The sequence below is a fragment of the Lissotriton helveticus genome, chromosome 6 (assembly GCF_964261635.1).
Source record: "Lissotriton helveticus chromosome 6, aLisHel1.1, whole genome shotgun sequence".
NCBI lineage: Eukaryota > Metazoa > Chordata > Amphibia > Caudata > Salamandridae > Lissotriton > Lissotriton helveticus.
In genome coordinates this window covers 1,348,724,987-1,348,742,656 of record NC_136067.1, presented here as the reverse complement: position 1 = coordinate 1,348,742,656, position 17,670 = coordinate 1,348,724,987, and the positions used below count along the sequence as shown (strand labels likewise).

The 17,670-nt window shown below is 44.1% G+C and overlaps 1 protein-coding gene across 2 annotated transcripts in view; it reads right to left on the bottom strand.

Moving 5' to 3' along the window:
- The window catches only part of LOC144761733 (uncharacterized), a 503,102-nt gene that overhangs the window by 445,353 nt on the left and 40,079 nt on the right, over positions 1-17,670 (bottom strand). The window contains exons 2-4 of one of the 2 annotated variants that reach the window (XM_078646985.1): positions 14,736-14,786; positions 4,563-4,623; positions 4,129-4,209 (exon numbers count right to left, since the gene is read on the bottom strand). In XM_078646985.1, the coding sequence (XP_078503111.1) occupies positions 4,602-4,623; positions 14,736-14,786 (73 nt within the window). In that variant the 3' untranslated portion in view covers positions 4,129-4,209; positions 4,563-4,601. Of the gene's footprint in view, positions 1-4,128; positions 4,210-4,562; positions 4,624-14,735; positions 14,787-17,670 lie in introns of those variants that run through there. The other variant, XR_013595874.1, reaches the window with a different exon arrangement.

Here is a 17,670-nt window from a genome sequence, read left to right as displayed (position 1 = left end):
CTGGATGAAGCAGAGTACTTGCAAGCTTTGTCTCTCTGGGGGGGCCTGGTGCCTGGGACCTACTAGACGACTCGGACTTCATTTCGGGGCCACATGAAAACACTATGCCTGCTGTGAATGGACATGGGAACTGTCATATCTCCACCGTGGTAAGGAGTTTCCAATTAGAGGGTGGTGGAAGCGGAGGATTTGCATTTTTCTGATCACCTGTGAGGCTGCCGGGACTCTTTGATGTGATTGTTTACTGCAGGGGTCCTATTCTAGAGATTTACTGTTAATTAGCTATATGATGTCACAAAGCATATGCCTTGATTTTTGCTTCGAAAGGGGCTAGGGGAATGGAAATGGTATTATTTGTTCCTCGAGTGCATCTTGATCGAGAGGTTCCCTTCTGGGAGGGGGATTCTCCATACTCGTTTTAACTATTTGTTCTTGCTAGTTAATTTAGTTCGAAGTCATGGTGCTCCCTTTTTATTGTGAACCAGCGGGGAGGGGGGAAAGGAGCTCAGGAGCTACATTTGGGCAGAGACCCTCGCCGGGGGGTAGGATTCCACCCAATTAATAATGGCGGTCAGGACCATAACCTAGAATGCCAGGGGCTTGAATTCCCATACCAAACGCCATCACTTCTAGAAATATCTGCTAGATCATAATGTCCAAGTGGCAGCTCTTCAAGAGACAAATCTAAAAAAATCCAAGGACCACCGGCTGCGCCATAAAGCTTACCCTCTTATTTTGAGATCTTCTCAATCCTCAAAACAAAACGGAGTGGTGCTGATGTTTCACAGAGGGGTCCCGTTATAGGCACAGGACACCAAAACAGATAGAAACTGAAGATTCCTTATGGTTCGGGGAGCTCTCAGGGGGCGACCATGCACATTTTCAGTAATCTATGCACCAAACACTGGCCAGCGGGACTTCATTATTCTCCTTCCTTATGACTTTGGACATTTTCGCACGGGGGATATTCTGCTATTGGGGGACCTTAATCTTGTTTGGGACTGGGGGTTGGACTTGACACACCCACAGAGAGCATTGGGTGGGATTTATGGCACTGCACTTAGGTCACAGCTATAGCTCATGGGGTAGGTGGACGTGTGGAGAGAAGTCAATCCCACGGTTTGTGACAATTTTTTCTTCTCTCTTTCCCACAGAACCTACTCCTGCATAGATCACATTTTCATGAGCCAATCCTTGCTCCCCTCCATGCTGCAAACGCACTTCCCCCCGATTTGCCTATAAGACCATGCCCCCTAGAGCTGTCACTCACTTGACCAAACCTGCGTCCAAAACATGCGCGCTGGTACTTCCCCAACTTCCTCTGCAGGGATAGACTTCTCCGTGATGACCTCCGCAAAACTATTAAGGAATTTTTCGAACAAAACGACCCAGAGGAGACCTCCCATGCAATCACCTGGGACGCTCTCAAGTAGTCTGGGGTAAATGCATCAAGTTGGCCACTACCCTGACATCACAGCAAAACAAGGAACGCCTTAAGTTTGAACAGGCCTTAGTGTCCGCAGAGCAGACCCATAAGGCCAGCCCCTCAGTCCAGACTATGTGGAAAGTCACGTCCCTCAAGGGGAAACTTCAGGCCATTTACACCAACAGAGCAGAAAAAAACATCTTACGCCTACAGACCAGGGGGTATGAGGGATGGAACAAAGTGGGATCCTTGTTGGCGCGTCAACTACGTGCCAAACAGAAAAGGGAATACATCAAACTTATTGTAGATAAGTAGGGCAATTCCCACAAGACAGAGGAGGGGAAGGCGCAAGCCTTTGAGAAATTTTACCGAACTCTTTACACCTCTAAATTCCCCAGGACACATGACCAAATGGGGTATTTAGATCCTTAAGGCCTCCCCCAGGTCGCTGCCAGTTCCAATGAAGCCTTGGTGCAACCCATATCCATGGAGGAAGTGCAAAGGGCGATTGACTCACTTAAACTCCAGAAAGCGCCAGCAACGGATGGTTTTTCGCCTCATTTCTATTGCACCTTCCCACCGGAACTTGTCCCCTTCTTGACTTTTCTATTTAATGTCATTGCCTCTACGCAACAAGTCACCCCCTCCATGGGTGAGGTGATTGTGGCACTGATTCCTAAGCCGGGTAAGGACCCCACAGCCTGCTCTTCTTATCGCCCGATAGCTCTCCTAAACCTTGATGCCAAACTCTACTCCAAAATCCTCGCCACCCGTCTCGAATCAATACTTCCTGGTCTTATAGACCCAGACCAATCAGGGTTAATTAAGGCTCGACAGATCCATGATAATTTACGTATCATCATCCATTTAATTGAAAAGGCCCAGAAGAAAAATATCCCAGCAGTGCTTCTCTCTCTAGATGCAGAGAAAACATTTGACTGCTTGGAGTGGTCCTTTTTTTTTAGACTGCTTAAGCGCTTTGGCTTCAACGAGACCTTTATAGGGATGCTTTGAGCCAATTATCACCTTCCTAGCTCCAGGGTCCTGGTTAATGGGGTCGCTGCCCTTCCCTTTAGCCTGGCTCCTGGGACAAGACATGGTTGCCCACTGCCCCCTTCCTTTTCGCCTTCAGCATAGAAACCTGTCCCACAGGATCAGGGGGAATCCTGGCATACAGGGGATACGTTTTGGCACAGACGATCACAAGATTTTACTTTTTGCCGATGACGTGCTTCTCCCAGTCTCAGAACCTCTGATCTCCCTACCGGCTATTCAAGAAGAACTGGTGATTTCGAGCAGGTTGCAGGATTTAAGATTAATCTATCTAAGTCCTTTTTACTGAATCTGACCCTACCCAAAGAAGAGTGGCGGCAGGTGGAGGGGGTGTCCCCTTTTTGCTGCACCACTGGGGAGATCACCTATCTGGGAGTTAAACTCACCCCCTGTATATGAGATCTCTATAAAGCTAACTTCCCCCCTCTTCTCTGCCAGCTGAAAACTGATCTTGCTAAATGGAGTGTGGCATTCATCACCTGGCTGGGCAGGATTAAAGCTATTAAGAAGAATGTTCCCCCCGTTTGCTTTACCTCTTTTAGGGATTGCCTATCCCGATGGAGGGAGGTTTCTTCGGGGAGCTCCGAAATATGCTTATAAAATTTATCAGACAGGGTAAGAGGGTGTGCCTGTCTTACAGCCTGCTCACGAGACGGAGTAAGGTGGGGGCCCTGGCATTACCGGACTTTCAAATATATTACTGGGCGGCCCAATTGCGGGTAATCACGGAATGGTCGCTGCGAGCTTCGGAGAAGCATTGGCTTCATATAGACAGACAGATAAAGCGGTGCACCAGCTGGGATTTTTTATGGAAGCCAAAACAGGACCGACCACTCAACGCCTAAATTAGCACGCCTACTTCCACCACCTTGAGGGTTTGGGATGTCCTCACTAAAAGGTTACACCTTACGACCTTCCCATCCCCTACACACCTATACATTGTAATGCTGCATTCCCCTGCACTTCAAGAGGGACCCTTTGAGGCTTGGAGGGTAGGTGGGTGTCACATGATTTCCCATCTATTTGGCAAAGGAGATGCAAGAATGCAAGACACAATTCACACTGATTGCTAAAGAAGAATTCCACTACTTACAGTGGAAGCATTGGGTACAGCAGCCCCAGGTGCGAGTGGCCGCTACCAGGGGCCTGTTCCCCATTGAGAAGTTTGCCCAGTCTGGTTCCACCTCCAAGGGATGCATTTCCTTTTTTATGCTCTCATACAAGCTTTGAGCCCCAAATCGACCCAGCGTTTTTAAACGCTTCTGGGATGCACTTTTGCATTCCCCCTTGGAGGACAAGCAATGGGAACATGTCAGCAGGAATATAGTAAAATACAACAACAAAGATAAGGATCAAAGCATTAATGCCTGCACCAGTCCTAACGTCCCATAAAGTAATGCACAGCAGAATAAAGGTGCAAGTAGCTTGAGACACAATCCCCTATGTCCCATAAAAGAGAAGAAGGAGCCATTGCCCCTTGTCTCTCAAATTAATATGCACAAAATAGCTCCGCACCCTTCTAATGGTTCAAATACAAGTATTTATCTCAATGTTAATTCTTATACAGCACATTTAGCAAGGTCCACATTATAAATGGTTCAAAACTGTACAGTTGTTTTCCCAAGTGAAGTCAATCAAAAACTCTTGAAGTTTAAAATGTATTCTTTATTCAAGTTCTTGTGAATGGAATAGCCAACGTGTTACATCCGCTATCGGACTTCTTCAGGGCTCTAAAAATATACAATGCAAAAATACTATTTACAATGGTGTTGACAGACATTTAAAACATATTAAAAAAACAGATTCTTCTAGAAGTGCCTATACATTATACTTCTTGCACACATATATTCACCTAGGGAAAACATTCTTACAGTATAGCTTTATTAAATCATAACATTGACTAATTAATTGAGGTGAGAGAAATTCTGGAGATCTCAACATTTTGGAATATCTATGTCACCTGATCTATAATGGCAAAGAACATCATAGTTTTATTAAGAGCAGATGTGTCTAAAGAAATGGAGACCTGTGTTTATTTCTATCTTATAATCCAAATGAAATCATTTTTTATGGAAGGACATACCTTAACATGTTTTTAGTCGTCCTGATTCATTAACGTTTCTCATTGACTTGAGCCAGTAAATCTATAGACAAAATGATATACATATTTACACACTTATGGGGTCTACTGTTTCCATCATCGAACGGAAGACACGTGTATCGTTTGAACAATTCATATTTCTATGACTTTATATATCATTACGGAATGAAACACCACCTATATCACAAATTGTATTGTTCTCATCTACTTTATGTAAAGAAAGGCATAGATTTAAAACAACAATCTTAAAATTTGATTAGAGAGAACTTAGCCAGACCCAGCATTTGTCAATTAGTGACACTTATCATTCTCACAGAGCAAACACGAGTGTATTCTCTAAGCTTAGGGTGGATGTCACATGATTTCCCATCTATTGACAAAGGGGATGCAAGAATGCAAGACACAATTCACACTGACTGCCAAAGAAGAATTCCACTACTTACAGCGGAAGCATTGGGTATAGCAGCCCCAGGTGCGGCTGGCCGCTACCAGGGACCTGTTCCCCATTGAGAAGTTTGCCCAGTCTGGTTCCACCTCCAAGGGATGCATTTCATTTTTATATGCTCTTATACAAGCTTTGAACCCCAAATCGACCCCGCGTTTTAAACGCTTCTGGGATGCACTTTTGCATTCCCCCTTGGAGGACAAGCAATGGGAACATGTCAGCAGGGATGTAGTGAAATACAATTGCTCCATGTTCCTAAGGGAGGCGCATTATAAGCTTAAGTATGATTGGTACCTATACCCTCAGAAGCTTCACAAGATTTTCCCCAATGCGTCGGATAGGTGCTACCGGGGCTGTGGTCTGTTGGGCGACTTACAACACATCTGGTGGGACTGTCCCTCCATTCAACCTTTCTGGAAAGAAATTCTGTCCCAAATTAAACGTATCTTAGGCTGTCCTATTCCTAGCTCTCTGGAACACTCGTTGTTGGGGGTAAGAGATCCCTCCTTGAAACGCCAAACACAGAGTGATAGGTCTGTTATGTGGCCTTGTCTGGGGGCGGCTAAAATGGCAGTGGCTGCTGCGTGGAAAAAGCAAGAAGCGCCATCTCTAACCCAATGGCATGTGAGATTATGGAGGGCATTGGCATTGGAGCGCATGGCTGATATTGTGGATGACGCCAGGAAAGGCTTTGACTATATTTGGTCCTCGCTGGTGAGCTACCTTTCGGAAGGGCTTCCATTGACGGCTTGCACCCCACGGATTCGGGCCCTAAACTTGTTCCATTTCTAATCACACCGTAGCTATGGGGGTACTGTGCAGAGTAGAAGCCACCCAAATAGGGGCCCCTGTAACCCAACCCTCATAATCACATTCTTTTAATTTGCACCATGACATCATTGTTTTGTCCATTTTGTAGGTATGTTTAAGTTTCCTTTTTAGGTTCATCTCTTTGGAGGGATGAATGACGCCCATAAGCGAGGTACGGATTGCAATATGTTATGTTTGTGCTGTCTTTAAGCATGTATTCGCCACAGACCTAGTGAAGAAGCTGTAACCTACATGTGAGATCTATAAATCCGGGCTGCTTTTTTCTTCACTAATGTCGCATATGTCATGCTTTCCGTTTCACTCTCAAACAAAATTCTAATTAAAAAATATGAAATAAAAGAAAATCATTTTTATTATGGTGGTTAAGTCAGATAATGTTGTAATGGAGGATTAGCTATATACCATGTATACCATGTCTTCCTTATTCCAAGTAACTCAACCCGTAGCATGGGACCTATGACCCTGACCACATACAAATACAGGGTGATATTAGTCTAATTTGTGGCCCTTTCGCCGCTTGATAACTATATTTTTTATATATTGATAAACTTAGGAAAATGAGGGATCCAAGCAAATTGTGATGGAAAGTACAGGTCGTGCTCCCATGGTATTGATGTTTGGTGCCGAGGTTTGCGTTAATTGTAAAGTCACACGAGATATTCTGATGGCTTGGAATATAGATGTTGAGAAGGACCAGGAATTAGGTGGTGACTGTTCCCATTTCTCATATGAAGTGTTTTGCGTACCTGATCAGGGTAATTAGTTATCATGGGGCAAAAGGGCCACAAATGAGACTAATATCACGCTGTAATCGCATGTGGTCAGGGTCTTATATCGCATGCTACTTAGTTTCTGACATTGCATGATGATTGGCTGAACACACGGGGAGGACCAGAAAGGGAGCAGAAAGAGATTAGCATAATGGAGGCTTGAACATCCGCTCTCTTGATTGAAAAAGTAAATGTACAAATAGCAGACAAGTTTGTGGTGAAAATACTTGGCGGGAAGGATCGCACCGACCAGATGGACTTCATTTTCAATTGAACAGAGGAACTGAAGGGTTAGTTTTGATATGGGATTGAGTCATGGCCCATTGAGGGGGAAGGAGGGCTTGCCAAGAATTGAGAGGGGTAAGTCTCGATTCACTAATAGAATATGATGAAAGGTTTTTGGGAATATTTTTATGATTTTTACTTTTTCTTAACAAGGGTGGTGATAGTAATGAAGAGTGATTGGGATAAAGTGCATTGAGGGACACCCTCATCATCACCATCATAAACTTTATTTGACAGTTAAGTCTTAAAAGCACAGCATAAAACATTCATCAAATATTCAATACAATCTAAAACAACCATGATATGATATTTTATATAAATAATTAGGATACAATTAAACGCCATACAACAACTATCGAATACATTGATTAAAAAATTATATGGGCTAAAATTATTTTAAAATTATCAAACTTACAAAAGAGCATTATTAACATATTCACTAATTCATTATATGGGATAGTGAGTGGTTCAGTAACACACAGTGTCTACCTCTTAAGCAGGAAACCCATACCCCATTACTTATTCAAGTGATTATTTTTACTGGGATGGGCTTGAGGCTCAGAGACAACCCAATGGGCCAACTACTCACTAGGCAAAAGCATCAGTTTTGATCATATTGCCCATGCCCAATTCAAGAACTTTGCTACAGCTATGGCTATAGGTGGGTTGGGGTCTGAACCTAGAATTCTCAGGGCCTCTGCATATCTTCGAGTAACCATTAATCGACAGATTGGTTTTATCCACTTACGACGTGGTGCAATATATAGAGGGCAGAAGAACAACATGTGACTTACAGATTCTTGCTGGTCCATGCACCTAAAACATCTGTCACTAGTTGACCCACCCATTTTGCAGTAAATAAGCTTGTAGGAAGAGTTCCTACCCTGAATTGGAAATACAGTTTACGATCATAAGGCTTTTCAATAACATCCCAGTACCTTTCTAGCGCTGGCCAGGGCTTGAATTCGAGGAATCGTCCAATGAGGTGAGAAGAAAGTCCTTTCAAACATATTGATTAGAAGACCCTCTCCCAGTATCTTCCCTCCAAGATTTTTTTAGAGGGAAAGACTGCTTTTAAGGGGTCATCCCATAGTTCGGTCATGCCTAACCTCACTAGCAAGGATCTAATCACCCTCATCATTGGACGACTGACAGTTATACCATTTTCACATTTCCCCCAGATCACACATACAATTGAAGGAACAGATAGATGCTGCCAAGAGGGGTATCCGGTTTGAAACTAACTGTGAATAATAATGTTTTTAGGTAATTATTTTAAATATATGGTCATAATATGTTTTGGTTGAGGTTGGCCACAAAGAGACTCTGTTTCTGGTGTAAAAAAGAAAAAAGAAACCAAATATAAAGAATGAATGAAGGAAGAGGAAGGATTTTAAGGGTACAGTAATGCAGGAATGATACAGCAACAATGATTTTGAACCTAAAGATGAGTATAGGTGTGAAGGTACAGGATGTGCATTGGTTTCACACTTTGAAGCACTCTCACAAGGCTTCTACTTATGCATTGTGGTGAAAGAAGATTGGACATAGCCAGGGACTAATGTTTACCTTTGTACGTGGTAACGTTTACTATGGATTGTACATTGTATGATTTTGGGGATCACTCATGTATGTATTATTTCTTTAACTTACAGCCCTGATGATGTCCCTAATGGACGAAATGCGTCGACTGACATTAATTATTATGGTATGATCTGGAGTTATGACGTGAACATTGTGAAATAAAATGCATTCATTGGATACATATAAAACTGCCTATGGAATTTTTGTGAATTGAGCTACATAAAGAGTAATTAACTTGGGAATTTCGATGAATGAAAGCGCTCCTTTCAGATCAACGGTATATTGTGTTTAAAAATTGGTCCAGTGTCGGTGGGACCACTGAAAGTGGAGTGCGTCCTAAACGACTGGAAATACAGTTACCTGGATTATACACCTGTGCGCCTGAATCTTGCCCGCACCGCTAGACCTTGTGTTTGAGTATCAACTGCTATACTATGAGCCGGTGGCTCGGGTACGAGCAAATGGCTGGGTCTCCGATGCATTCCCGATAAAGAGGGGTACTGGGCAAGGATGCCTCTTGTCACCGATGCTTTTTTCGCTTGCTCTGGAACCCTTGGCTTGTAAACTCCATCAAAAGCATGCACAAGCAGTGCTGAAATTCAGGCAAGGATCCCTTGTGGTCTGCTATATGCTGACAACATGCTTCTTTATGTTCCTGAGCCTGCTAAACAAATCCTGGCATTGCTGCATGAATATGTGAAATTCGAACGATATTCCAGATTGGGGATAAATTTGGCGAAGTCAACAATTTTCCCACTAACTGCTGGCACCCAAGAAATAGAGCTGGATTTCCCGCTGTCATGCTCCACTGACCCGGTGAAGTACTTAGGGGTATGGCTGCATAGGGAACCTGACAGGGTACTTTCTATGAATCATGGCAGAGTCATCATGCAGCTCACTGAGCAAGTGGCGCAATGGGCAAAATTGTCTCTCTTGCTAGCTGACAGAATTGCGGTAATAAAAATGACGATATTGCCTGAACTCTTATACCTGTTTGTTAATGTCCCCATTCGGCTGAACATCGCATTCTTTATAACACTCTAGTGGGCCATACTGACCCTTATTTGGGGGGACAAGAAACCTCTGTGCAGTTGGAGCGTGCTTACTCAACCATTCGAACGGGGAGGTTTTGAGGCGCCTGATATGCTGTTATACTATCTGTGCGCACATGTGCAATTTGCGCATTTTTGGTACTTCCCGCAGCGGTACCTGTCACACACTGCAGTTGAAGCGGATACTGTGCATCCCATTGGTGGCGGTGGTGCTGTCGGGTGGGTGAGGTGCTTCAAGATCATAAATTAACACAGTGAGTTGTACTGCCTGGGCGTGGAAGGCTCTGGCTAAGAGGGCACAGTTGGCTTACTTGTATGCCCCGGCGCTGCCACTCACTACTCATCTAGATATCTCTGCAACCCACGAGCAGGCAGCCCAACGAGAACTAGGGGTGGCAGGGATCAAACAATTGGGAGATATGTACAGGAATGGCCATCTATGAGAGAAAATTAACCAACTGAACACCCTTCACATAACAAGTGGAATGAGGTACTTGGGTCCCCAATGTTGCTCAAACAGTGGCAGTATTGTTGTGAGTTCACTGGCACATTAACGGCGAACTGCAATCTCCGTATTATTCACTTTAAGTACCTGCACCAACTATATAATAAACCGAGTCAATTACGAAAGTATGGTTTACGGGAGAATGCGCGGTGTGTGCGATGTGGGCAGGATGATGCAGACTTCATGCATCTTGCATGGAGTTGCGCTAGAATTTTGGCATTCTGGAATCAGGTTATAAAAGTGCTCACTGAGGTTGTGCTAGAAAATGTTATGTGCACTCCTGAAGTTTGCTTGTTGGGAATGGTAAAGAATCTTAAGCCATGCAATCGGCGAATTGTTGCGGCCGCAACCCTGTTTGCCAAGTGGGCAGCGGCGCAATGCTGGGGAGCTAAAACTGCCCATACTGTGAAAAAGTGGATCCGAGATTTGATCTATTGCAGGGAACAGCTGGGGACTTATGCGGAGGAGCTACCCAAGGACTCTAGGCCGAAAGAGTTTTGGGCCCCGTTGACTGTATACCTACTTGAGAACCCAGACTTGCAGCAGACATAATGTGTAAAAGTGGGGGTCACAAAAGTCTGCAAATGTTGATAGCGCCACTGAGAAATGCCATGATTAGTTGCTATGTGTTCAATAACGGAGACGGTAATATGGGGCAGGGTGGGGGCACAGGTATGTTTTTGGTTGCACTGTTTCAATGCAAAATGTTTGTACTATTATATGGTTATTGCTGACCTGGCTGAGTCCCGTGTGGGAACTCTGTCTTATCGTGTTGCAAGGGGAACAATAAAAACATATGAATTTTTTTTAAAAAATTTAAAAAGGGTACTGGGGTAAAGTGTTAAAGTTAAAGGTTTTGGGGTATGGGGATTACGGGTATATGGATGTGCTTGCACCGATCCTGCACCCCAAGCTGAAATCGGACCAGGATTTTAGATTGTCTAATGACTTATATTGATTCTACTTTCCTGAGCTAGGCTACAAAGTGACGCCTGATTGAGCTGGATAAGGGGCAAAATAAAAAATAAAAAACGTACCCTACTGTTGTAAAGACTGTTTGACTTGCAGGCTGATGCTTCTTAGGTTGAGCAATTCCTTTTGTGGCCCTTCTCACCGACTCAGAGTAGCTGCCCAACAATGGTTTCTAAAGGACATAGACATGCTGCAAAGACTTCTGCCGCACCAACCATTGGAGGTCTTTGGGGGCCAGGAATGCATGGGTGGGCTCACCTGCCAACAGCGTTAAAGTGAATAACGCTTTATTTGGCACCCACACTGCTGCTGCTGAGCTGAAAATGAAATCTGCAGTGACAGCCTGTTGTTTAACTCCTCCTGCCCCTGGTTCTCTCATATGTGGCTCTGGGGAGACAGGATCATCCATGGTGGCTGTAGCGTGTCCTGGGCTTTCTGCTGGTAAGGTCATAACACAACAGGCCAACACTGAAACAAACTCACATGGAAAAGCAGGCAACGTGGAAAGAGACATATTGTTTCCCTCCAAAATAAGTATCACAAATACTTTGCCTTGTATACAGACTGCAGCACAAACTGACGTGCCTACTGCAAATTATGATTCTACAAATGTACACAATACAGGAGATATACAATGATAGGTGCAATGGCTGTGCCTGATATAACTACAGCTCCCACAAAGTACTAATATAATTGGCGCTGCAAGGTGTGATGCAGCCAGTTCAGGTAAAGGTTTCATAACAGATGCAGCATGAAATACAATAGCTAATGAAAATCCAAAGATTTTCTTTTCCCTCTCTGATTACTCCGACGAAGATTTATCAGACGTACACATTGCAAAGTCTTCATCCAACAAATGCTGGGGAGGAGCCATAAACAAGAGAGTCGAGACCAATAAGAAATCAGCTAAAAATATTTAAAGAATGTGGTGAGAGTGAAGTTGAGGTTCTTGAAACTAAGCTGCATTGGGACTTTTCTACTTCGGACCAAGCTGAAGTAACCACCTTTAAGCATTCCCCGGACCCTGAGCATTGGCTACAGGGGATGCAGTGAAGAGTAAAAATGCAGCAGAAGCAACAGCCCCAAGTAGCACCCTTGCTATCTTCAATTTACTATCTTCTCTGCTCACACAGGGATAAGTATGAAACATACTCCACAGCACTTAAGACATTGAGCTTGAAGAAACAGGTTACATTTCATAGATTACATACATTGTCAAACACCTAAACTCAATAGGCAAAAGAATTACCCAGGAAAAACAAAGGATATCAAATTTGGGGGATAAAATGCAGGCAGTGGATCAGCAGCTACGAGGATAAGTCCTAATAACCAAGGAGTGCTTTAAAAAAAATGGATGATCTAGAAAATGGGATGCTTTGTAAAAACCTCTGACCCCTCGATATACAGGAAAGCACTGAGGAGGACAACCCATGTGGTTTCATAGTGCACTTGATTGAATAAGCCTTCCTCAGCATTGGGAGTGTGGATTGACTGCTGGAAGCAGAGAGCACATCAGCTCCCATTTATTAGACTAAATGAAGCAAGGAGGGCTCACAGCCCCAGGCAATCTTAATTTATTTTTGAGATTTTATACTATGGCAACGTTTATATAAGTGCTACGCAAACAAATGATGGACAGAATGATGAATAAATCATACATTCACCCCCAGTCAAGAGATCTGGGTTAAATCAATTGTTCTTTTGCTCACCATGCCACCTCAGTTTAGACCCAACCATATACAAATCAGTCTTGACCCTGTGCCTCATGGGAACAGTCCAGACCGAACTGCCAAGCCATGTCCTCCCTGAACTGGATACAAGCATCCTGGGACCAGTTTATGGATATTACCCTTCACCAGCCAGGCTAGCTAGAATCCAGTGGCACAGTGAGAAAGGGGTGAAAAGTGCTAAGCAAACAAATGATGGACAGAATGCTGAATACATCATACATTCTCCCCCAGTAAAAAGATCTGGGTTAAAGCCATTTCATTTTCTCACCATTCCACCCCAGTTTAGACCCAGCCGTACGCAAATCAGTCTTGACCCTGTGCCTCATGGGAACAGTTCAGACCGAACTGCTAAGCCAGGTTCTCCCTGGTTCTCCCTGGACCGGATGCAAGCATCCAGGGACCGGTATCTGGGTATTTCCCTTCATCAGCAAGGCTGCCTTCAATCCAGTGACACAGTGAGTAAGGGACCCACGTCTGGGCATACACATCCCACATAGGGTGAAAAGTGCTATGCAAACAAATGATGGACGGAATGCTGAATAAATCATACATTCACACTCAGTCAAGAGATCTGGGTTAAATCCATCATTCTTTTACTCACCATGCCACCCCAGTTTAGACCCAGCCATATGCAAATCAGTCTAGACCCTGTGCATCATGGGAAAATCCAGACCGAACTGCCAAGCCAGGTCCTCCCTGGACCAGAAACAAGCATCCTGGAACCAGTTTCTGGCTATTACCCTTCATCAGCCAGGCTAGCTTGAATCCAGTGGCACAGTGAGCAAGAGACTCACGTCTGGGCATACCCATCCCACATAGGTTGAAAAGTGCTACGCAAATTAATGATGAACGGAATGCTGAATAACTCATACATTCACCCCCAGTCAAGAGAGCTGGGTTAAATCCATCGTTCTTTTGCTCACCATGCCACCCCAGTTTAGACCCAGCCATATGCAAATCATTCTTGACCCTGTGCCTCATGGGAACAGTCCAGACCAAACTGCCAAGCCAGGTCCTCCCTGGACCAGATACAAGCATCCTCGGACCAGTTTCTGGGTATTACTCTTTATCAGCCAGGCTAGCTTGAATCCAATGGCACAGTGAGCAAGGGGCCCACATCTGGGAATACCCATCCCACATAGGGTGAAAAGTACTACACAAACAAATAATGGACGGAATGCTTGCTGATTAATCATACATGCAGCCCCAGTCAAGAGATCTGGGTTAAATCCATTGTTCTTTTGCTCACCATGCCACCCCAGTTTAGACCCAGCCATATTCAAATCAGTCTTGACCCTGTGCCTCATGGGAACAGTCCAGACTGAACTGCCAAGCCAGGTCCTCTCTGGACCGGATACAGCATCCTGGTGCCAGTTTCTGGGTTTTACCCTTCATCATCCAGGCTAGCTTGAATCCAGTGGCACAGTGAGCAAGGGACCCATGTTTGGGCCTACCCATCCCACATCGGGTGAAAAGTATGCGCAAACAAATGATGGGCGGAATGCTGAATGAATAATACATTCACCCGCCAGTCAAGAGATCTGGGTTAAATCTATCGTTATTTTGCTCACCATGCTACCCCAGTTTAGACCCAGCCATATGCAAATCAATCTTTATCCTGTGCCTCATGGGATCATTCCAGCCTGAGCTGCCAGGCCAGGTCCTCCCTGGCCAGAAACAAGAATACTGGGACCGGTGTCAGGGTATCACCCCTCATCAGCCAGGCTAGCTTGAATCTGGTGGTGTAGCGAGCACAGGATCCACGTCTGGGCATATCCTACACAATTAGGGCAACAAATGCAAAAAGAACAGATGATGGACGGAATGCTGGGAGATTCAAACATTCACCCCAAATCACAGATCCGGGTTAAATTCGTCATTTTTTTGCACGCCACAAAATTCCAGTTTAGATCAAGGAACGGCATGATCCACCATAGTGTGGGATGCTATTATCAAAGTCTACATTTTTCATAATACTTGCCTTGGTAAACATAGACGAAAATGTGCTTGACTGCGTTTAACTTTATTGAATCTGTAGAAGAGAAAATGGAAATTATAATGATTCCTTTAAATGTGATAAGTAAATAATGTAGCTTCAACCATCCAAAGATGCTTTTTGAACATGTAAAAAAATAAAAGTGCACCTTAAGTAAGTAGTAGGCTTTCATACCTAATGTGCTACTATGAATAGGCGTGGAAATTGTTTTGTGGACTTCTGCTTCACATTAAAACCAAAATATCTTTCTGAAACTGCTGATCTAATCCTCTAACTGTAAAATCGTCCATCACTTTAAAATGTGCTGTTCTAAAAGAAATGTATTTCTTTTGCTTCCTCACACCATATGATGTATTTTTTTTGCTTTCACACATCATATGATTTCTCCCATCTTACTATACAACGTATTCTGCTATATTTTATAATGAATAGAGCATTCGCAATGTTGAACTTACTGAAAGTACTTCTGTGCAGGGTCTCCTCAAAACTTACTGATAGAAATGTTTCATTGCCTTGGACTAGCCTTTTTTTCACACAATAGGATACTGACACCAGCTAACAGAATAGGCCTGCAAAGGTTCCCATGAGAACCTTCCCTCATGTATCTAGTGCAAGACATATTAGAAACTTTTAGATAATTGTTCACCGGAATGAATGTTTACCGTGAGAAATGGGAGGAGAAACGATAGATCATTGGAAGACCTGGCTGTGTCCATTGGAAAAACTTTGCTGAATGTTAAAAATGTTTTATGTTTTTATATATACATGTTCTTAGTTAGAGTGCATTAATTTGGCTTCCCTTTCCCATGCTACATTACCTTCGATGCTTTATGCTTTATTTCTTCTTTATTCTTGGTCAGATTGCTGTGTGCTGCTGCTACTGACCTTTTGGCTGGGAGACTTTCTCGTACATCTGATCATAGCTCCTGTTGTGATTACTTCTTTTTGATTTAATTAACAATTGCTACTGCAACTTGTTAGGGAACTTGGCTGAGTTTCCTAAACTAATCTTTATAGGAGTTAATTCTATAACTAACTAAATTAATATTGTGTTTTTCCAAGGGAAATATTAATGGGTTCTTATGTAGGTTAGGACTCTTAGTTTAAGATAGGGACTATCAGCCTGATTCATCAATCTCCCGTTTTGCGAGCCCCTAATAGCGATTCATAAGGAATCGCTATTAAGGACTTGCAAAACGGGATTCATGTAGGAATTGCTAAATAAATTGCGATTCCTACACATTCCTTATTTGCGATTAGCAAATTGCTAATCGCAAATAAGGAATAACTCCCCATTCATTCCTATGGGCCTTTTAGGCCATTAAAATGCATTTTTCTAAGTTTTCGCTATTTACCACGAGGTTTGACTTCGTGGTAAATAGCGACCAAAAATTCCGACTTCGCAATTTTAAAATGGTTAATGAATTGCATTTAAGGAATCTCAAATAGAGATTCCTTAAATGCAATTCCTCGCAAATGTGCGAATTCTTTATTAGCGAATTTTGCATTTGGGATGATGAATCCCAAATGCAAAATTTGCACTCACAAAGGGCCAGATTCTCAGAATCTGGCCCATTGCGAGCGCAATTAAGCTTAATGAATCAGGCTGTATTTCCTTTATGGAACACGCTATTTATTTTATGCTGTTTCTAACGAAATCTTTTATTGATATTTCTGTATATTGTCGAATCTGAATTAAAAACAACAAAAACAATGCTAATCTCTTAATGAGAACTAAAGCTTTAAAACTATTCCATACCACTCATCATTGACTGAACATTAAGTTACTGGAAGTTGATGATTATATTTGAAATTAAATTTGGTACAGCTCCATTCTACCACAGTTACCATGATCCATTGGCCTGAAGATAAAGAAAAGCCAAAAATAGGAGGCTTGGGGCATGGACAAGATGGCGACTCGGTGAGATGTGCTTTTTCGTCTCTAAGCTCTCACCCTGGTAGAGCAAGCCACAGCCTGCGTAAAGCCGGGGCCAACAGTGACAGCGTCTCCCAACTGACACCCTGCTAAGAGCTGGAGATGCTGTGGGACTTTTCTGGCCCCTTCAGGTGACCGGAGTGGAAGAGCAGGCCGGTGGACCCCCTGGTATAAGCCATGTGGAAGAGGTGTCCGGCAATCTGCCGGTGAGAGATGCCGCTGTGAGGGAAGCAGGGAGAGCAACACACCAAGCGGTTCCGCTCGGCATTGTGAATGCTAAGCGGGCCGTCCAGAAGCGGAGACAAAGACGACAAAGCTCTGGGGAGAGAGAGTAGTGCTTCAAATAATCATCTTGCACTGCGGCCGGTGCGGAAGGAGATTGAGGCAGAGGCTCTGCGTACTAGCCTGAGGATTAGCCCAAAGGGATCAGCGAGGCCCTGACAGTCCCTACTCAACCGACTATAACCCCTGGCAGGGATTCGTCAGTGGGGGCCCCTCCTCCTGAAGGAAGCAAGGGACTGAAAAGGTGAGGAGCGGCCCTCAGGGGGGAAGGGGTGACCTGCTAAAGGGGCTGCACTGCAGAGAGAGAGAGGCAGGAGGGCCCCGGGCCAGCCACAGAGATCAGAGCGGTACACTTATGGCACATAAAAGACATCAGAGGCTGGCCGGTCACTCGTTCCCCTGCCCCTGTCTCACACACCACAGTGACCACGTGGGCTGGACTCAGCAAGAACAAAGAGGCCGTGGGCCTCCTACACTAGACGGTCGGGCCCTACTTCCTGGGACTCCGGTGGGGCCTACGAGATGGAACATTGAGAACTAGAGGGTGCGGAAGACAGGAAGAGTGTGGGTGCGAATGAAACGGATCAGTCGCACCTTTCTGGAATTGCTATTCTCATCTCTATGAGAGGATCTCGCCTCAATGAAGAGGGAGCTTTCAGCCAACTTGAGGGAGGTTCACAGAGAACTAGACTCACTGGCAGA